The sequence below is a fragment of the Apium graveolens genome, chromosome 10 (assembly GCF_009905375.1).
Source record: "Apium graveolens cultivar Ventura chromosome 10, ASM990537v1, whole genome shotgun sequence".
NCBI lineage: Eukaryota > Viridiplantae > Streptophyta > Magnoliopsida > Apiales > Apiaceae > Apium > Apium graveolens.
In genome coordinates, this window is record NC_133656.1 from 230,060,543 (window position 1) to 230,083,558 (window position 23,016).

Below are 23,016 nucleotides of genomic sequence, written 5' to 3' on the forward strand. Positions count from 1 at the left end.
TTCTTAACCTGACTCGATTCTCCTGAAACAAAGTTCTTGGAAACAGACCCATACTTCTCATTCAGCTTAACAAGTTTGGCTTTACTGATAGGCTTGCTCACAACCGACGGATGAGGATTTTCATCATTCGACGGATAACCCTTTTTGTTATCCGACGGATGATCCTCATCATCTGTCGAGTCTACATCTGTTAGCACTCCATCTACCAAATTTGGTTCTAATTTCTCTTTGTTCTTTTTCCAGGCTGCATCACAGAAAGACTCAATTCCTTGAACTTTGGTGATTTGAGCATGGACATCCCTGGATGTTTTCCATGCCTTAATCACCTCCTGTTCACGCTCGAGCTGCTTTTTCAAAATTTTTTCTTTCTTCAAGGACTCAGTTAATTCCTCTTTGGCAATCTTACACTCAATTCTTAGCTTTTCAAAATCAATGAACTGAGTCTCAAGCACATTATTTCTCTCACTCAAAAAAAAATTTGTTTTCTTTGATTTTAGCATTTTCTTTAGTAAGAGATTTAAGTGTAACACGCAAATGATATAACTCTGTAGACATGTCATTTATGGCATCATTACACTCAGCTTTAGATAAATGTGCAAGGTTTGTAGTAATTACCTGATTACTTGAAGAGCTTGTCTCTGTTTCATCAGACTTGGCCATTAGGGCTAGATTAACATAACTGACATCTTCATCTTCATCCAGACCATCTGCTGCCCAGTCATTTTCTTGTGTTATGAAATCCCTTTCCTTTTGTTTGAGCAGTTCAAAGTATTTTTGCTTATAATCCACAGGCTCAAACTTTTTCTTGCTGGAATCTGACTTTCTACACTCACTGGCAAAATGCCCTGCCAAGCCACATTTGAAACATTTAAATTTTGATTTATCCACCATGTTTCTATTTGGCTTGGCTGCTCCAAAGTTCTTCTTGAACTTGAGCTTGACAAATCTCCTGGAAAGAAATGCTAGGTGCTCATCAATGTCCTCCATGTCATCTTGGCTCAAAGAATCTTCACTTTTTATTGCAAGCCCCTTGCCCTTGTTCTCACAGACCCTTGAAGTTGATTCAATAGCTTCCATCTTCACTTCCTTCTCTTTTTCCAACTCAGCAACTAGTGCAATGGATCCTCCTTTCTTCTTTCCTCTCTCCATCCTTTCATCCTGCTCTATTTCAAGCTCATAGGTTTTCAGGATGCCATACAGTCTCTCCAAAGTAAACTCCTTATATTCTTGTGATTTTCTTAATGAGACTGTCATTGGTTTCCATTCCTTTGGAAGAGATCTAAGGAATTTCAGCTTGGAGTCTTTTGTCTGATAGACCCTTCCATGCAACTTTAGAGCATTTAGTAGTTTTTAAAACCTACTAAAAATGTCAGTGAGAGACTCACTTTCTTCATTATGAAAATGCTCATATTGCTGAATCAAGAGCTGCATCTTGTTTTCTCTAACTTGCTCAGTGCCATCACAGATGATCTGTATTGTATCCCAAACATCCTTGGCAGTTTTGCAGATGATAATGTTGTCAAACATATCTCCATCAACTCCATTAAACATGATGTTCATGGCCTTTTTATCCTTCCTGACTTGTTCAATGTCCGGATCAGACCATTCATGCCTTGGCTTGGGAACTGATGGCTCGTTTCCTGTTGCAGCTCTCATTGGAACATGAGGGCCTCTTTCTATGCAGTCAACATAAGCCTCATCTTGAGAAAGCAAATGAAGATGCATCTTTGCCTTCCAATGATGGTGATTATCTTTATCCAGAAAAGGGATCTTGACTCCAACATCCTTCTTGTTCATCTTGCTGTATTATTTTGATTTTTAAACACTTTGTAAGTTAAGAGCTTGCTCTGATACCAATTGTTAGTCCCTTAACAATATAACAAGAATTACAGAAGGGGGGTTGAATGGAATTTTTGAAATTTTTTCTTAAAATAAAAATATTCTAACTCAAATATATATAAGTGAATTGATTAGCACAATGCGGAATAAAAACTTAAATGAATCAAATCACAAGTAATTAAAAACCGGAGTCTTTAAAAACTTTCTGGTGGATTTGAATGATTCCACCAGAGATATATATTATATATCGAGAGAACCCTATGTGCAAAATGCTCACAGCGGCTTACAACAATTGAACAACTAAGGCTACAAAGAAATGCTAATAATTCTGCTTACAAATGTTTCTCTGCTTTTCTGCTTAGATCGATAGTTTCTTAGTTGCTACTTCTTGGTTTATATATCACCAAGATTACAAGCTTGCTCTGATACCAATTGTTAGTCCCTTAACAATATAACAAGAATTACAGAAGGGGGGTTGAATGGAATTCTTGAATTTTTTTCTTAAAATAAAAATATTCTAACTCAAATATATATATAAGTGAATTGATTAGCACAATGCGGAATAAAAATTTAAATGAATCAAATCACAAGTAATTAAAAACAGGAGTCTTTAAAAACTTTCTGGTGGATTTGAATGATTCTACCAGAGATATATATTATATATCGAGAGAACCCTATGTGCAAAATGCTCATAACTGCTTACAACAATTGAACAACTAAGGCCACAAAGAAATGCTAAGAATTCTGCTTACAAATGTTTCTCTGCTTTTCTGCTTAGATCGATAGTTTCTTAGTTGCTACTTCTTGGTTTATATATCACCAAGATTACAAAGTAATGAGACAGGATAATAAAACAAAAACTATCTAGTCTATTACAATGCTACTTCATTACTCTATTGCAGCATCTTTGAATATCTTCATAATAGCATGGAAATGACAATACTTATTTGTTCTCGAAAACCCAGTTGAATAGGCTACCACATTCCATTTGCATTCACTCGACGCATGTGACTGTGTTGTCACTGTCAACAGATATTTGAATTCTTTATCCGTCGGGTTCATAATCATCCGTCGAGTCATTGATCATCCGTCGGGTTGTCTAGTTGATCATCCGTCGACTTCATTGTAGTTTATCCTTCGGGTAGCAATCTGGCACTTGACTTCATTTCATTTATGCAGAATTACAAGACATCATCTATGTACAATTAATCAACCTATTCAGCATATGTAGTTAAAGTCAACATGACTTGATTACTACTTACAGAATCTATACAATGGTGTATGCAGAAATGTGCTACAGACTTATTATTACATAAGATACTCACTCGATGGATAATAAGTCATCATCCGTCGAGACTATAATGAGTCACCCGTCGGGACTATAAATCTTATCCGTCGAGTGCTACATAATTTTTCACTAAGTAAGATCTACCAAGGTGTTTTGTTCATGAAATCATCAAGTACACAACATATACACAACACATCATCTATATTACGTTATTTCTCTCTCAAAAAATTCTATCAGCAGCTTTATTTCCCTCTAAAATGAAGAATTCTCCCGCTTTAAACTAGGGCAGATATTGATGTATATATACTTATTTATCACACACACACATATATATTATTTTAATTTTATGTAATGTGAAGTGTTAAATTATTTTATGAAAAACTATATTTTTTCCATTGTTAACCAAATTTATTAAATAGTTATATAAAAATTTTAATATATATTTTATATTTTTAAAATTATTAATAAACTAATATAATAATAAAATTAGTTAAATATTTTATAATATATATACATATTTTTTAACTAATTCTTCTGATGTTTATATTATAAGAATAATATCCTTAAATATGTTTTAATTAATTTAATATTTTAGTTTCACTTTTATTCACTAAAAAAATAATTAGTTTGTTATTAATAATTTCTGCACAACTATATATGTTATAAACAATCATTTAATATAATTGTTGAAATTTGAAAATAACAAAAAAAACTCTTTTTAAATATAGCTAATCATTTTAGCTAATATCATTGAAGTACAATTGCTTACGGCTTTCAACAAATTTTACGTAATATCTATTTTGTACTATTTTAACCAATGAATATAGATAATAGACTTAGGAGATGCTCTTAGCTATTCAACCCTCTCCCCCACCTATCATGATATCTTTACAAGTAAATTAAACTTTTATTTTTTCATATAAGCGTACATGCCAGTAATTATAAACTAGCATATAACGCTCTGGACTCATTCTGATTCTCAATAGTCGGACTCTGATATGATACAATGTAAACCAAATTATCAAAGCCCGAAAACAGCGGACCACTGGAATCTGCTCGACCCACTGGACTGGTCTTCCAATTCAAAGTTGGGCCGTATGTAAAAAGAAATTAATATTATTTATAAATCTATAAAAAAATATTGTTATTCTTATATATATAAATAATATATATATAATTTAAATATATATTTAATTTTATTTGGTTCGGTTCGGTTCGGGTTCTATTCGGTTTTTAAAAAATTAAAAGCGAACTGCAATCATATTATTGGTTCAGTTTTTATGCGATTTGATTATTAATCAGTTTGGTTTTTAATGATGCGATTTTGTTCAATTTTTAACGATATCGATTTTAATTTCAATTTTTGATTCGATTTTGCTCATTCACGCTACTCGCATTAAAATATATAACTTCCGCATCTGGAATTTGTTGGTATATGGAAAGTTGTACAGGAGACCGGCCTCAAATGGTTACGTGCAATTTTAGAAACACTAGACCCGTACACGTATCTATTAACACACAGTATATATAGTTGGACTATTCCCAACATCGAAATTTCAATTTTTAAATTTTAAATTCAGACCACAAAATTTGGTGGCGTCTTGAAAATAATCTAAAATTTCAGGGTTATATAACCCATACTCTGTACTCTCCTCGTATCACACCTCTGTACTCTCCTCGTATCACACCATTCAGCATAGCATTTCTATTAGCGTACAACATCAACTCCGTGCGCCTAGATACAATATGGCTCTGCAAACTCTCTTAGCTCTTTCAGTCGTTGCACTTCTGTACACTGGTAAGATTCTGCATTCTTAAGAATTCATTTAACTTTAAGTCCATTAAATATTTGCTCCACACATATACTTCTTAATAATTATAATCAAGGTTAGTTAGATGCTAAAACAAGTTCAGACCACTAATATAATCTTCCAGTACATTTTATAAATCAGATTTCAAAATTGCACACTTTCAGGTGGTGAATCAGCAACGTTCACAGTCGTAAACAATTGTCCAGATACAATCTGGCCAGCTGCATACGCTGATGAGCGATTGCCATCACCAACAGGGTTTGAACTCCTTTCAAAAGCATCCAGGAATATCGAGTTTCCAGATCCAGTAATATCAGGAAGAATCTGGGCTAGAACATTCTGCACAGACAGGTGTGTTACCGGAGACTGTGGCCAAGGCAAAGGACCATGCAATGGAGCTACTGGTGTTCCACCAGCAACCCTAGTCGAATTTACCTTGCCTGGTGGAGGTGGACAGGATACCCACGACATCAGTAATGTCGATGGTTTTAACTTACCTGTTAGTATGGAACCAGTAGGCACAACATCATGCCGAACCATTAGCTGCCCTGGTCAAATAAATGAAGAGTGTCCTGCAGATCTGGCAGTAAAAGGTCCGAATGATATAACAGCTGGATGCAGGAGCGACTGCGAGGCCTATAAAAAACCAGAAGATTGTTGCACTGGTGAATTTGACAATTCAGACATGTGCAAATCATCACGCTCTGCAAAGTACTTTAAAGGAAAGTGTCCAGATGCTTATAGCTATGCTTATAATGATCCAGAGAGCACTTTCAACTGCCCTTCTGGAACTAACTACGTAGTCACATTTTGTCCCTAAAATTTCTATATAAATTGATTTATGAGTTGTACTACTAAATTTGCAGCTCTCACTTTCCAAGTAGGAGCGCAAAAATAATGAATAAGCAGATATATTACATATCTGCAATATATAGCTATCAATTTACAACATATTGTTTCTTTGCTGTATCATTACCGACTCATATGTATACAAGACAATCAAATCGATGTACTTATTGCTCCCTTTGTCAGTTACGTAATATATCACTAATTTTAGAAGCGTCGTTTAGGTCATGAAATTTCAACCCGATTAACAGGAATGAGAATGAGATTTCAATACAAAAAAATATTAGAAACTCATTCTTGTTTATGTTAACCGGGTTAAAATCATATGATCCAAACTGCCCTTAAATATTCTCAACATATATATAACTAGCTAGCTATATATAACTAGCTAGCTTATTTATATTGCATATATATAAATACGATAACATTATAAGTATTTTATTTTTATTCCTTGCTAGTTGGTTCATACAAGACATGCATTTGACAGTTGAGGGTAAAACCTCAAACTGAATTTATTTTCTAATTACATAATAACACTTGAATAAAGTTTAGTTGAAATTGAGTTGATATTTGGGCTGCTGTGTTGTGGGGTTGAAAAGACCAAAATGTCTCTCAGTCTCTACCCCGTTTTTGTTGTTTTCATCAAACATTGCAAACAAGAAAGTTTCGATAGTCCCCGGCTTCTTTGGCGTCCCATTATTTCTTCGAACATGATCAATCAAATTCTTGTAGTAAGTCTGTGCATTCTCTACACTTGCCCCTCTGCCTCCTTCAGAAGGCCATCCACTCTCTGATACGACAATCTTGATGTTCGAACCGCCCAATTTCTCGACAGCCGAGTACATAACATCCAACAATGCATCAAAAAGGTTCTTGTACTCGAGATTATTATCCCGTACAATCACATTGGTTGGTTTAAACAAAGCATATTCGAGATTTTCCTGGGGATTTTGAGCGTAACTGATGTATGGATAAATGTTTGCTAGCAATGGCAAATTGTTTTGGGCTAAAAACCCAATGATAGGTTTCATGAATCCTTGGGCGTTGCCTTTAAACGAACCACGTGACGGAGGAGACGAATTGGGACCAATGAGACCTGAGTAAGTGGCGGTAGAAACCTTGATTTGATCTTGTAATCCTGCTCTTACAATTGCATCATGCACATTTCTCATGACGGGAAGAACAAAGCCAAGGTACCGGGAAGCACCCGTATCAGGATCGACTTCATTTCCGACAGAAATGTAACGAAATTTGACGTCCGAGTAATTTATAATATTATCTCGAACCCATGTTGCTGCTGCAGCAGGAGCTTGGAGGGATTCAAGCTTTGTGTTTGGAACGTCAAGAATGAGCTCTATGTTTGTTGCTCTAAGAGCTTCAAGTGTGGCTGGAAGTGGATCGTAAAGTCTCATTCGTTTAATTCCCTTGTCAATGTACAATTTGACTGTTGCCTGTTCGGATGGTAAATTCTTCCCGTTTCTCCCATTACACACACCTATGGGCTGCGCTCCTGCAAATTAAAGTAAACCAACCAATAAGTGATTAATAAATTATATATTTATATTCTGTCATTCACATTACCATACATGTCCACATTCAAGATATGTGCACCAAATAACAGAAGGTTTGTTTACAGAAGAGGGAGAACAAAACCTGTTGGCTTAAAAGCAGGCAGTAAGACTAGAAACAACACTATTGCTTGCATAATATTGAGTGACGCCATCGGGAAACTAACAAAAAAAATGAAGGAGAATCTCAAATGCTCCGTGTTTAGTTTGTACAATCTTACAACACTTATATAGTACTCTAGTCATCCCCTTATAATTTCAAAGACTCACGGCACTCTGCTAAAAAAAACTAAACCGTTAAACTAAACCCTATTGGCATTAAAAACGACTCCAATGAAGTGCAAATAAGGGTGTCAAGGCCATGTCGGACACGTCATGCGACGTGGCCTTGACAGCCCATTGAAGATGTTCTAATGACGCAGTTGAAAATTCTACCTTATATTTTCTGACGCATCCCCCAAGTCCATAACTAATATTGTCATCATTTGCTGAGTCGTGTTATGGTTGTTTTCTTGAAATCAGTCATTGTTGGTTTGCAAAACCCGAATTTTCAAACGTGGAGTCTTTTGGTTAATCAAAATCCAGATGCATCAGTGTATCCAAATGCCATTTTCTTCCTATAGTTTTCACTAGTTCGTAGCTGCGGTCGTTTTCTTGAAAAGTAGTAATTTGGGTTTGCTTACTTTTCAATTGCCCAACTGTGGGAGTCCAGATTCATGGTAGTCTCGTGACGTACAGATCGACTATACGTCTTTTCTAAAATTGGTGCTAAGCTAGAACCATTGACTCATTCAGCTCGACTGACTGTGATTCTTTATTATTTTGAAATATTTGTGTGTTCGTGGCAATGTCACCGAGCTTGAAATGTATGGAGATAATCAAGCAAAAGACTAACAAGCGATGAAAATGATCAAACAAAGTATGAGGCCGAAATCTGTAAATTACCCACTGAGGAAGGGAATGTTGTTGAGTGTAAGCTAAGAAAATCATATATATTATATATATACGGTGGATATGAAAACCCAGGATTATCATACAGATCACAATTCACTAATCCATTAATTCTAGCGTAATGACACGTTACATTGACTGGCATTAGTGTTACTTTCTTTGCTATCTTAGCGTAATATTATTGTGCACTACTATGTCTCTAGGGAATGTATCTGATACCTTACTGATAATTTGAACTGAAAAATACGTCTCACGTAATCTTCTGAAAATTTATTCCAACTATTTCTAATTAGCTAATTAACATTTAGTTTGTTATTCTACATTTTGTTTACAAAGCAGTCGAACTTTTATATTCAGTGACTGGAATGGAGGTGGCGAGAGAGGTTGAGATCCCCTGAACTTGGAAAAACAGTAATTTTTTTATTCATACATCTTTACTAGGCTAGTACTTTGGCACCATGTAAAAAATAGAAAAAAGATGAATTTGATATAGAAAAAATAATTAAGCACCCCGAATTTTTTTTAAAAGTTTCTTCCACCGTTTATATTGATATTAATTAAGATATATTTTAATAAATACAAACTACATATGAGTGCATGTATAAAAAGAGGTCAAAATTAGTTTGTATAATAGCACCCGTTAGCAATAATATCTAGGGGCAACCCTAATTTTAAAAATATAGATAATATGTAAAAAAAACAGTACTCCAACTGAGACACCTGTTAGGTAAAATTTTAGATGCCCAGAAAAAGGCACGCTATATTTTTTGAATAAATGACTGTCATCTATATTTGAGCCACGTCATTTCCCTCTACAATATTTCTCCAGCACTTTATTTTCACTCCACCCGCTAGAACATCTGGCTTCATCAAATATATAATTAACGTTTGGGATTTTAGAATTGAGTGGAGTTTTACAAAAAAAATTACATATATATATAATAATTACATTTAATATATATATATACTAATTTAATTTTATATTTTAACTTTATATAATATTAATTGTAAAAATTTAATATCAAAAAGCTGTAAAAAATCATGTTAACCAATTTTATTAATTACTTATATAATTTTTTATTGTACATTTTGATATAAAAAACTATTAAAAATTACTTAGATAAAAAAATTAGTTAAATATTTTATAATATATAAAAGTAATGTTTGTTAACTAATTTTTTTCATGATTTAAATATTATAATAACATCAGTAAATATTTTTATTTTATACATATATATATTATTTCCACTTATATTAAGTTAAAAAATTATTTTTTATTAATAATTTCTTATCAACCCTTTTTGATAAAACATGACTCTTAAAATTTAAAAATAACAATAAAAACTATTTTTTGAATATAGCTAATCATTATAGCTAATACCACTGAAGCAGAATTCCTTACAGGTTCATCAATTTTTACATAATATCTATTTTCTACTAATATAGCTAATGAATATAGTTACTTCCGTTGGAGATGCTAAATGTACTATAATAAAGGGGAGCGGAGAATTGACGTGGCACCTTCTAATTTTTTCAAAATAATTTGTTGATATCTTGTAATCATTTTTCCATAACACGGTGTCCATAAATATTTTTGAAATAAAGGAAGAGAAAGAGAAAATTTTAATTTATTTAACTTGTTCCCGAGTAATATTTAAAAAGGAGAAAAAGAAATAAAAAAATTTGGGCAAAATTTCCTTATGTATTTGTCAAAAAAGTTTTCTTCCCTATTTTGCAAATATTTAAGTAGAAAAGAAAATAGCTTATTTTTCATCATTTTCTTTTTTTATTGAACTCGAAAACACTGCGTAAAAGGAAGTTTTATTTTCAATTTTCAATAAGCATATAATTATAATAGATAATTTAACTAATTCTACAAAAATACTTAAAAGAATAATATATTTTGTGAAATGATAATCCTCGTTAGTGTTATAAAAATCGCCGATTTCGGCGATTTATTGGCCGACATATCGGAAATTGACGAACATCCGATCTAACAAGCCGGAATCGGTGCAGTAATCGTTTTTCTCTGTATCGGTCAAAATCGGGTTGAAATCGGTTAAAATCCGGTTGTAATCGGGCATAGCAGAAGAGGGAGACACGAAAGTAGGGAGAAAATGATATAAATATGAGAGAGAGAGGCGGAGGGAGAGGGAGAGGGTGAGAGGATAGACGGGGACTCAGGCGGGTAGTTGAGGGGTTAACTTATTTGATAGAAATGAATGCAAACTGTTTTTTTTCTTTATCTAATGAATGACATTTTCATTTTGTTGATTTTGTATTAGCAATTTTAATTTATTTTAATATCTTCACACTTACATATATATTATATTTATAATAAAATAATATGTATATATGTTGGCATATTAATAATAATGATGTAATTTATAAATATTATAAAATTTAATATTAAATTACATCCGATTTATTTCTGATTTATTATTTCGATAAATCCCCGATTTCCGATAAATCGCAAATCGGCACCTTCACCGATTTAGTCTGATTAGCGATTTCTGTAACACTGATCCCCGTACATATATATGCGCTAACAAATAATAATTTTCCATATATTATTTGGAATCAATTTTGCAACAAATTTTTGGGACCTCTAATTTACTCCAAAAAAATGGGCGTCTATAAAATATGGAAAAAAATTAATTTTTAAATTTAAAATATTCTATATTTAATTAATAAAATAATACATGAAATATGACCAGCTCGATTAAATTAAATTACCACAAACATTTTATAGGTTAATTAAATCAATAAAAATATATACATCCCTTATTTCGGTGCCTAAATATATTAACATTTTAGTTAAATAACTTCTTACACTATTACTGAGCACAAAGATTATGTTATGCTACATGCATTTTTAAGAACATTATTAAGTTATATTTTTTATTTAATAATATTTAATATATGAGTGCATGAAACACAACTAATCATGGATATCAATACAATAAAACTGCGGAAGGATTGAAAGGTGATGTGATTGTCCCAAACTCATAAAAGGTATGTTTCTAATTATTACACGTACACATACCCAAAAATTATAACATATTTATAATTTTATGTTTGGATAGCCGATTTTAATATTAATTTTCATATTTTTAGACTCAAGTAATTTATAAAAAAAAAATTATTTTACGACTAATTTATAATGTATAAAAGACGGGTATAAGAAAAATATACTATTTTAATAAGGACAATCCGACAATTTTTCTTGACCGGTGAAATTAATTAAAAGATATCTACTTTTCGTTTCATTATATCGTACATGAAGAAATGAAGAAATGAAGATTTTAATCAAATAAATTTTTAGACTAATAATAATTATGTATATTATGGAGAGGTTTCAACTTTTTTTAGAATATTATTTAGCTATATTTAAAGTTAAACAAATTCTTAAACTCTAACTGAGCATGTATAGTATGAGAGAAGTGTCGGCTTTAAAAATGTTATTTAGCTATATTTATAAATTATAGTTATTGGTCAAGCATAAAAATAATGTTTCGATAAATCAGGATTTTCCCTAAACACTTTCATAAACGTGAGAACGAAAAAAAACTTCGTATATTCAACAATTTCAGTTACTTTGATATGAATATTTTTTATTTAATATTTTATTTAATAATAATTAGGTTAAATTTTATATATTGAAATAAAACATAATATCGATTTTTAGAATATCAATTATCTATAAAACATTTTTTCATATAATAAAAACTACTATATCTTTACCATTAGTAATAGGGATAAATAAATCCTGATTGTATAATTAAATATTACATTGATTGTACAATGTGTGGGCTGCTAGGCCCAATAAGAAAATGTATGATATTTAGACCAGAAAGGTTACCACATTGATCAGGCCTGATGGACCAGATCAGGCCTGATGGAACAAAGAAGGTCCAAAACCCTGATTATTAATTAATTTCGTAATTAATTAATAAGGGATAAAAACAACTATTAAGATAAGTCTTAGTGGGGATGAAAATCCTTGTAGATTGGCCTCCAAGTAACCTCATAGGATAAAGAATCAGCTTCCTACTTCCCAGGACTCCTAAGTCTATCCTAATTCAGGACTTGACCACCAAGTCTCCTATACCAAGTCCAATTCAAGGATTCCCACATCTATATAAGGGGTCTTACCCCACAAATCAGAACTACATTTTTTGACTTGATCCTTGGCAATCAGCAAGGTACGTAGGCATCTTGTTAAGGCAGATTGAGTCGCGAAACACAAGAGCAGTCAAATCGAGCCTCGAAACTCACGTTCCTTAGTAATAAATACAGCAATTATATATATTAGTTTTTAATCCATAACATTTGGCGCCGTCTGTGGGAAAACACAACAACAACCATGGCGAGAACACGGAGAACAATTAGAGCTCTGGAGGAAGGAACACCATCGGGGACAGCCCAGGTGATTTCGTCAACGGTGGAGATACCCCCTCACTCAACTTATGCATCTACTCAAGGGGAAACCGAGATAGGGGCAACTCAACCTCAGCCACAAGGGACGATTCCACCGGCTATTCAAGGTACGAATCCTCAAGTTCAACAAGTACATGTACCTGTGAATTCTCGACCCGTCGGGTATGAATATTCAACCGTTGTTACTACTAACCCCCCTTATGGGATGCCCCTTTATCCCGAGGTTGGAGTAAGTGGACATGCTGGGCGAAGTGAAGCACGAGGGCAATCGCCCCCCTACATACGAGGTTTGGCTCCTATCCCCGAGGATCGGGAATTTTCTGGTCCTTACACTGAGAGAGACTCCGTATCTTCGGATGATGAAGTAGCCCCAAGAAGGAGGCGTGCTGGCAAAGAGCCGATGGCTGATGAAAGCCAACGCCCTCGAAGCACCCAAGGGGCGAATCCCCAAGAAGTGCAGGAAATGATCAGGGCTCATGAGGCTGAGATTCAAAGGCTGAGGCGCGACTTGGAGGCGCACCGGACTACCAGACCCCAAGCACCTCCTAGAGGGAGAAATCCTCCTCCCATCATAGACCTGGACGGTCCGGTGCAGAGAAGGGCTGTTATCCCAAGGGCTGATCCAAGCAATCTTCTTCCCCTTGGAGATCCTGATGATCCTACTCCGCCCTTCACTGAAGGGATAATGAATACCCATATCTCAAGGAAGTTCAAGATGCCAACTATCAAAGCTTATGATGGAACGGGAGATCCCGCTAATCATGTTAGAACATTCTCTAATGCACTGCTGTTGCAGCCCGTGAATGATGCTATAAAGTGTCGGGCCTTCCCTCAAACCTTGTCGGGTATGGCTCAAAGGTGGTACAGTCGCTTGCCCCCAAATTCTATTGGGTCGTTCAGAGAATTAAGCCAGGCTTTTATTAAGCAATTCATCAGTGGGAGAGTTCATGAGAAAAGTTCTGCATCTCTTATGAGCATTTTGCAGGGGACAAAGGAATCCTTGAGAGATTACCTGAATCGTTTCACAAAGGAGGCTTTAAAAGTCCCAGACCTTGATGATAAGGTAGCCATGATAGCACTGCAACAAGGAACTAGGGATGAGTTTTTTAAGATGTCCTTGGCCAAACCCCCCCTGAAAGCATGTTGCAGCTCTAGGAGAGGGCGGGGAAGTATATCAAAGTCGAAGAAAGCATGAGGAAGACCGTAGTGAGTAATGAGCCCGCTGTAGGCAAGAAGCGGAAGACTGATCTGGAGTATATCGCTAAGGACAAGTATCCTAGAACCGAGCAAAACCCTGATTCAAACCCCAAGAAGGGAGGACCTGGGCAAAAGTTCACCGAATACGCTAAGCTGAATGCTCCTAGAAGCCAGATCTTGATGGAAATCAAGAAAGATCGAGATATTCGTTGGCCTAAACCCCTGAAGGCTGATCCTGCCAAGCTAGACAAGAGCAAGTATTGCAGATTTCACAAAGATGTTGGTCACGACACCGATGAGTGTAGGCAGCTGAAAGATGAAATTGAGTTCCTCATTCGGAAAGGAAGATTGAACAAATACACTGGAGAAGGAGGGGACATGAATAATAATGGAAGGAAGAACTTTGAAGATCGTAGGAAGGATCAAGACGATCAGGGGCGAAACCCCCAGCCTAGAGGACCAGTTATAAACACAATTTATGGAGGGCCGCGACCTCGAGGGCCTGTGATAAATACGATCTTTGGAGGTCCAACTGCTGCTGGATTATCCAAAAATTCCAGAAAGGCATATACTAGAGAGGTTATGCATATCGTTGGAGAAGCCCCGAAGAGGGCCAGGACAGAAGTAACATTGGCTTTTGATGATTCTGACCTAGAGGGTGTGAAGTTTCCTCATAACGACCCGCTGGTCATAACACCGGTAATAGGAAATTGCCCGGTCAAGAGGATCCTTGTGGATAATGGTGCTTCAGTGGATATCTTGCTCCATGACGCCTTTCTAAGGATGGGGTATAATAACTCCCAGTTGACACCAACCGACATGCCAATATATGGATTTGCAGGAGTAGAATGTCCTGTGGAAGGGATAATCAAGTTGCCAACCACCATAGGTACGGAACCAAGGCAAGCAACGCAGATGTTGGACTTTGTGGTGGTAAAAGCTAGTTCAACCTATAATGCTATCATGGGAAGAACAGGGATACATGCCTTTAAGGCAGTCCCTTCTTCCTACCATTCAGTCATGAAGTTTCCCACCCGGAACGGGATTGGAGAAGAGAGAGGAGATCAAAAAATGGCTAGAAGCTGTTATGTGGTCTCTTTGAGGGCAGATGGAGTCGGGGGGCAGGTTCTTCCTATTGAAGATATGGATGTCCGAGAAAATGATGAGAAGAGAGGAAAGCCAGCAGAAGACTTGGTTTCGATTCCTTTAGACCCCGAGAATCCTGAGAGGATGACTTTCATTGGAGCCACATTAGAGGAGCCCCTTAGAGGGAAGTTGGTGAAATTTTTGTAAGAAAATAGTGATGTGTTTGCATGGTCAGTAGCTGATATGCCAGGCATAGACCCGGAGCTGATTACTCACAAGTTAAACGTGGATCCAAGCCGGAAGACAGTGAAATAAAAGAAAAGAAACTTTGCCCCGGAAAGACAAGAGGCTATAAAACAGGAAGTAGAGAAGCTCTTAGAGGCTGATTTCATTGAGGATATTCAATTTCCGGAATGGTTAGCAAACCCTGTAATGGTGAGGAAGGCTAATGGAAAGTGGAGGATGTGTATAGACTTCACTGATCTGAATGATGCATGCCCTAAAGACTGTTTTCCGTTGCCAAGGATTGATACTTTGATTGATGCCACTGCTGGGCATGAGATGCTGAGTTTCATGGATGAATTTAGCGGATACAATCAGATTAAGATGCACAAGGATGACATTCCAAAAGTATCATTCATCACTGACTTTGGTGTTTATTGTTATCTTGTTATGGCATTTGGTCTTAAGAATGCAGGAGCCACCTATCAAAGGTTGGTAAATAAAATTTTTAAGGATCTTATTAGTAAGACTATGGAAGTCTATGTTGATGACATGTTAGTCAAGAGTCTAGTAAAGACTAATCATATAACCCATTTGAGGGAAGTTTTTGAGGTCCTAAGGTACCACAAGATGCTGTTAAATCCTACAAAATGTGCTTTCGGAGTAGGATCTGGAAATTTTTTGGGATTGATGGTCTCCAAGAGAGGGATAGAGGCTAACCCCGATAAAATAAAGGCAATCCTGGACATGGAACCACCAAAAACCGTTAAGGATGTTTAGAAGCTCACAGGAAGGGTTGCTGCGCTAGGACGATTCATCTCCAAGTCAGGAGATAAGTGCTTGTCATTCTTCAAGTCACTAAAGAACATTAAGGACTTTGTATGGAATGAGGAAAACCAGAAGGCATTCGAGGAGTTAAAGAAGTATATGCCCCATGCCCTGTTGTTGACCAAACCAGCTTTGAATGAAGTTTTATTCTTGTACTTAGCCGTTTCAGAAAGTGCTTTGAGCGCTGTGTTGGTTAAGGAGGAATTGAAAATCCAGAAACCCGTATACTATGTCAGCAAAATTCTACATGGTGCTGAGTTGAATTATTTGACTATTGAGAAATTTGCTCTAGCCTTGTGAAAGGAATATGTCCTAAGTCCAATCATGTATTAGGATTTAGGAATAACTTTTATGTAATCTGTTTTGATTTCATTGATATTAATAAAAGACTTGTTTTGTTTTTATTACGGGCTCTATCTATTTAAGTGTTTAAATAAGATATACCATAGTTTAGAGTAAAGCTTTTTATGGATTATGATGAGATCATAATAGTGAGACCTAAAAAGATGATAACTTTAAACTTAAATAGTTTCTGGTCATAGGATTACTAACTGGTAATTAATAATCCGCAAAGATCGGTACATACTATGCTTGCTTCATTATGAAGGATGTCTGTTCTCATAGACATTTGTGTGGTGACACTATAGCTAGTATGTAGGTGCTTATTATGAAATAAGTTCACTGAACATGACTCACACAGCTGAACAACTGATGGAGTTCACTCACGTGTCAGCAGTTGTTCACATAGTGATAGTTGTACAAGTATCCTTAGACTTGAGGTCATCATAGTCATCTTGTGTACACTGAACTATGCTTTGGTTTAGTTCTTAGTCTTCAGGGACAATTATTAGGGCTCTTCTGGGTATAGAAATTTGTACACGAAGATAGTGTATGATCAATAAAGGATCTACCCCTTCCAGTGAAGGAAGCGAATGTTCAAGGCTGATCCACTTATGCTAGTTCAGGAATCTCTGGCCAGAGTAAATGAAATTAGAAAAGAGTTTCTAATTTGCATAGAACTACGCATAGTAAATGGTAAGCAAGTGATTGAATTAGATAGGCTTGACACGAGATCCATGCCTTGTATTTAATCGGGACATTGTAGGGTAGAAGGAGTTTATTGTACGGTAACTATTCACTGAATAGGTTCTTGATATTCTAAGCAGTGAATTCATATTATCCGGATAGTCGCGATATGCTGAGAAGTATCCCTCACGATGTAGAATAAATGTGATTAATTAATCATATTTAATAAATTAGAGAATTTATATAAATACTGATAAAATAGTTTTATTATTATTTATTTCTACTACCGGCTTAATATTGAACCTACAGGGTCACACCATAAAAAGAGAATGATTTAATGGTGGAGGATTAATTAATAATGGCTAATAATTATTTATTTGTGAAATAAATAATTAATTGGCAAATTTAATAATTGATTAAATGAGATTTAATTGATTATAAATTAATTAAGAAAAGTTCTTAATATTATTAATTAAAGGATTTAATTTTTAGAAATTAAATCAAGAGAGAGAATTATTTCTAAAGTGTTTAGAAAAAGGATTAATGATTAAAAGGTGTTTTAATTATTAATGAGAATAATAAATGGGATAATAATAATAATATTTATGGGAAAATTTCAGCTGAAAATTTTGCCTATAAATACACTATTATAGACCCTATTTTATTCTAACCCACATCTAACCCGAAAACCCAAAAAGTTTGGAAAACCCAATTCTCTCCACCTCCTTCCTCCTCCTTAACATCGTTTTCTTGGTGGATACCGGTGGAGTGCTTCACACTTGAGGAGCAACTGCTAAGGATCTCTGATCGTTGTCTCCGAATTATTTTAAAGGTTAGATTCGATCCCTCGAATTTTTATTCACGATTTATATGCTTTTATTTGGTTTTTGTATGTGTAAAAGTGTTTTTCCATGACCCCGCTGCGTTAAAAATCCAACAATGGCATCAGAGCATAGGTTGTATGCATATAGATCTGTGGTAAAAATTTCAGAATTTTATGTGCTTGTATGAATTAATTATGATTTTTACAAGTTATATCATGGATTAATTTTGTCTGATGAGAAATCGTTTCTCAGAATAATTTTGAATGTTGATCTGGGTTCTACAAGTGTTGTAGATCGTCTGGGTATTTTTTTCATAAGTTTATGATGTATAGATTTTTTATTATGAATTTTTGAAGTTCTTGTAATTAAATTCGTAATTAAATAAGTAAATATATGCATATATTGTATATATATATATATATGTTTGTATACCTTTTGTATATACTGCTGTTGTTATCTGCTGCTGCACGGAAAGATAGAACAGCATAGCACAGGTACAGACTGTCAGGCGCGCGCGGAGTCCGAGACAAAAGCTGACGGCTGCTGAAACAAAAAAAAAATAAAAAAATATAGGGGTGTAACGCATTCCGGGAATGCGTTACACACCTGTGGCGCATTCACGAAATGCGTTACACCCTTTAATGGCTTAAAAGGGGTGTAACACATCACCGGAATGCGTTACAGGGCTTGTAACGCGTTCCTGTAATGCGTTACAACCCTTCTGTTGATTTTAAAATTGATTTTCTGGGATTTTCGTAACTCCGTTTTAGGCGTGCAATATGCCGTTGGATTCATTTTTTCGAGACGGATCTAATGGAGTGATCAATTTTAGTTTATATAAAAGTTTTGAACTGTTTATATTCCATGAAGTGTTTTAAAGCTGTTTTTGATCGTTTGAATTGATTTTAAATGCTTCATGTGATACATAGAGATGTATAATGCTTAGACTAATGTGCTAGATGATGTAACATGCCTACCTTGATATTTATTCATGTTGATATATGTGATATATGCTTAGTTTATCATGCGATGATAGATTTATGTGAACTTAAATAAACATAAGGCGTTTGTTAGACAACCTAGTATAGTGAAATTGTTTCATAACCTTAATAATAATATTATGAATACAATCATGAGATTCTTGTGTTTATGAAACACGTAATTGAATATGAATTTTTGATATGAGAGAAAGGATGATTCTGTCAACAACAGATTTCTATCTGTAAGAAAGGGTTATTAAGTGACGCCTCTTGACAATGCTCCACCCGATCTGGGAATCACTTGATTATTGATTATTGATTTGAAATATTTAATTTAAAAGGAAGAATTTCTTTATAATATGATTATGATTGTAACGTAATATAATCCCTCTAAAATTAAATAATATCAAGTAGTAATTGGCCAATGATACAACGGGCTTGTGTCGGTCATAGCCTTCCAACATAATAGAAAAGTAGTTCTTATTTTTGAATCATTGTCGGTTCGTGCTACAGCCGAGGGCTTTGATTTCGAAATAAGAAATACTTGTCTATTACATAGAGATGTGTACATTGAATAAAAATCTAAAGGTCGGTACGTGCTACAGCCGTGGGCCTTTGGGGACTGATTCAACTTTACGGAATGTTGGGTTAGACTTGACTTAGAATATTGAGTTTGTCGTGCTACAACCGAGACTCAATTATTCAAGAGGCTAAAGTTTGATTAGGGAATAACATGAGATGTAATTGATAAGAGTTGTCTTCCTATTGAACATTGCATGGCGGTTCGTGCTACAGCCGGGGTTGTGTAATGGAATGTAGGATCCCTATTCCCACTAGCGTTATGAATACTTAATTTTTCACATAGGGGGTTGAATAAATTAGGTAAACTAGTGGGAGCCACTTATGAATAAAGACCCGATTCATATAGTGTTTTGAAATGAAATCGAATATTTGCTAAGTGTTGTTATGTGTTTATCATTTACAGATTTACAATATACATTATGTCTTCTGCACTATCACTCAGGAGCATACTAGATGCTCACAAATTGACCGGTCCTAATTATGCCGACTGGCTTCGAAACTTGAGAATTGTTCTCAGGATTGAGAAGCTGGAATACGTGATTGACTCACCTAAGCCTACTGAACCTGCTAGTGATGCACATAATGATGAACATGTTGTGTATCGTAAGTGGATAGATGATGCAAATGTTGCTCAATAAATTATGCTAGCTTCCATGAACATTGAGCTACAGAATCAACATGAGCATATGGATGCTCACACTATCCTCATGCATCTACAAGAGTTGTATGATATGGCGGGGAGGACAGCTCGATATGAGATATCGAAGGAGCTGTTCGGGTGTAGGATGTCTGAGGGATCATCTGTGAATGACCATGTACTTAAGATGATCAATTTGATTGAACGTCTTGGACACCTTGGTTTTGCCATGGATGGGGAGCTGAGCCAGGACTTGGTCTTGCAATCGCTTCCGAGTTCGTTCTCGCAGTTTGTTGTGAACTTTCACATGAATAAGTTGGATGTCAGCCTGCCTGAACTCCACAACATGTTGAAGACTGCGGAATCGAATTTCCCCCCTAAGAAGAGTTCTGTTCTTCTAATTAAGGAAGGTTCCAATCCTAAGAAAAGGAAGAGGAACCCGTCCAAGAAGAAGAAAGTAGGTGAGAAAACGCCGGTTCCACCAAAAGCTGAAGACCCCAAGAGTAAAGTTGTTTGCTTTCACTGTAACAAGGTGGAGCACTGGAAGAGGAACTGCAAGGTTTACCTTGCAGAATTGAAGAAGAAGGGTAGTGAGACTACCGCTTCTGATTCAGGTATGTTCATGATAGAAATGAATATATCATTAAATCAAATTTCTACTTGGGTATTAGATACCGCCTGTGGTTCTCAAATCTGCAATTTGTTGCAGGAACCAAGGAGAAGTAGGACTCTTGAAGAAGAGGAGGTGATTCTACTGATGGAAAATGGAGCACGAGTTGCTGCTGAAGATGTAGAATCATTTCATTTACATATGCCTACGGGCAAGACTATTTTTTGAAATAATTGTTATTTTGTTCCCTCGATTGTGAGGAATATTATTCCCATGTTAGACTTGGCTAGATTTTCATTTATTATTGAGAATAATGAATGTTCTATTCTTAGATATAATATTCTTTATGGATGTGGTACTTTAAATAATGGTCTGTATATATGTGACATAATTTACTTCAGATTGAACAAACTAATAAAAGAAAAGGGATGATGAAAATCTCACTTTATAGTGGCACTGCAGTCTCCATTTAGTAGACATGGAGAGAGGACTGCAAATTTGCTAGGAATGGTACACACAGATGTATGTGGACCAATGTCTAAGCAAGCTATGGGTGGATTTTCATACTTCATTACTTTCATAGATGATAGATCTAGATTCGGATATGTGTTTGATGAAACACAAGTCTGAGGCCTTTGAAAAGTTCAAAGAATATAAGTATGAAGTGGAGAAATAACCAAACATAGTATTATAACTCTTCGATTAGATCGAGGTGGTGAATACTTGAACGGAGAGTTTCTGGATTATCTCAAAGTAAATGGTATAGTCTCCCAGTGGACTCCTCCAGATTGGTATCTGAAAGGAGAAATCGAACTTTGTTAGACATAGTTCGGTCCATGATGAGCTATGCAAATCTTCCAGTATTCCTATGGGGTTATACATTGGAAACCTCAACATATTAACTGAATAAGGTGCTTTCCAAAATCTGTTCCTCAAACTTCGTATGAGATATGGAAAGAAAGGAAACCGAGTCTTAAACACGTTAAGATTTGGGGATGTCCAGCTTATGTCAAGTAAGTTGACCCAGATAAGCTGGAATATCGATCCGTAAAATGTAGTTTTGTGGGATATCCTAAAGAGACTTTAGGGTATTACTTTTACACCGATCATCGGGTGTTTGTCTCCAGACATGCTACCTTCTTGGAAAAGGAGTTTATCCTTGAAGGAAACAGAGGGAGCAAAATTGAACTTGATGAAGTTCAAGAAGCACAAACTACTACGGATCAAGTGGAAACACCTGTTCTGACTGAACAACCTTTTGTGGAACAGCCCATTCATAGATCAGGGAGAGTGTCTCGCCAACCTGAGAGGTATTATGGCCTTGTCATTGAGAATGACAATGAGTTGTCGATCATTGATGATGACGACCCTGTGACCTATAATGAGGCTATGAGTAGTGTTGACTCAGAGAAATGGCATAGTGCCATGAAATCCGGAAAGGTATCTATGTATACGGTATACAAAAGATAGATTATAGCAGATGGCCAGGTGGAGACCTTTAAGGCCAAGCTTGTGGCAAAAGAATTCAAATAAAAGGCAATGGATTGACTTTGATGAAACCTTTTACCTGTAGCCCTGTTAAAATCAGTTCGGATTTTGCTTGCGAATGCTGCTTACTACGACTATGAGATCTGACAATTAGCCGATGGTTTTCTTTCCAAGAGAAATGAAAACCTAGTGTGTAAGCTACTGCGAACCATATGTGGTTTAAAGTAGGCTTCTCGAAAGATGGAACATTCGTTTTGATGAGACAATCAAAGAGTTTGATTTTATCAAAAACGAAGATGAACCATGCGTCTACAAAAGGGTTAGTGGGAGCGCGGTAACATTTCTTGTATTGTATTGAAATAGAGTTGACACACATAACAACATAGCAGACCCACTCACAAAGCTACTTTTTGAAAGTCACTTTGATCGTCATAAAGATGAGATGGGTATTAGATACCAGAGTGATTGGCTTTAGTACAAGTGGGAGATTGAAAGGAATATATCCTAAGTCCAATCATGTATTAGGATTTAGGAATAACTTTTATGTAATCTGTTTTGATTTCATTGATATTAATAAAAGACTTGTTTTGTTTTTATTACGGGCTCTATCTATTTAAGTGTTTAAATAAGATATACCATAGTTTAGAGTAAAGCTTTTTATGGATTATGATGAGATCATAATAGTGAGACCTAAAAAGATGATAACTTTAAACTTAAATAGTTCCTGGTCATAGGATTACTAACTGGTAATTAATAATCCGCAAAGATCGGTACATACTATGCTTGCTTCATT

At 35.4% G+C, this 23,016-nt stretch overlaps 2 protein-coding genes across 2 annotated transcripts; one reads left to right on the forward strand and one right to left on the reverse strand.

Moving 5' to 3' along the window:
- Nucleotides 1-4,791: 4,791 nt before the first annotated feature.
- Nucleotides 4,792-5,898, forward strand: LOC141692291 (thaumatin-like protein 1a). The gene is made up of 2 exons (XM_074497054.1): nt 4,792-4,925; nt 5,103-5,898. Exons 1-2 carry the CDS (start codon nt 4,874-4,876, stop codon nt 5,756-5,758), a joined length of 708 nt encoding a protein of 235 aa, XP_074353155.1. The 5' UTR covers nt 4,792-4,873; the 3' UTR covers nt 5,759-5,898.
- A 311-nt stretch (nt 5,899-6,209) lies between these two features.
- On the reverse strand, nt 6,210-7,603 carry LOC141692290 (glucan endo-1,3-beta-glucosidase-like). Its single transcript, XM_074497053.1, has 2 exons — nt 7,438-7,603; nt 6,210-7,294 (listed from the first exon to the last, which is right to left on the reverse strand). Exons 1-2 carry the CDS (start codon nt 7,505-7,507, stop codon nt 6,333-6,335), a joined length of 1,032 nt encoding a protein of 343 aa, XP_074353154.1. The 5' UTR covers nt 7,508-7,603; the 3' UTR covers nt 6,210-6,332.
- Between the last annotated feature and the right edge of the window lie 15,413 nt (nt 7,604-23,016).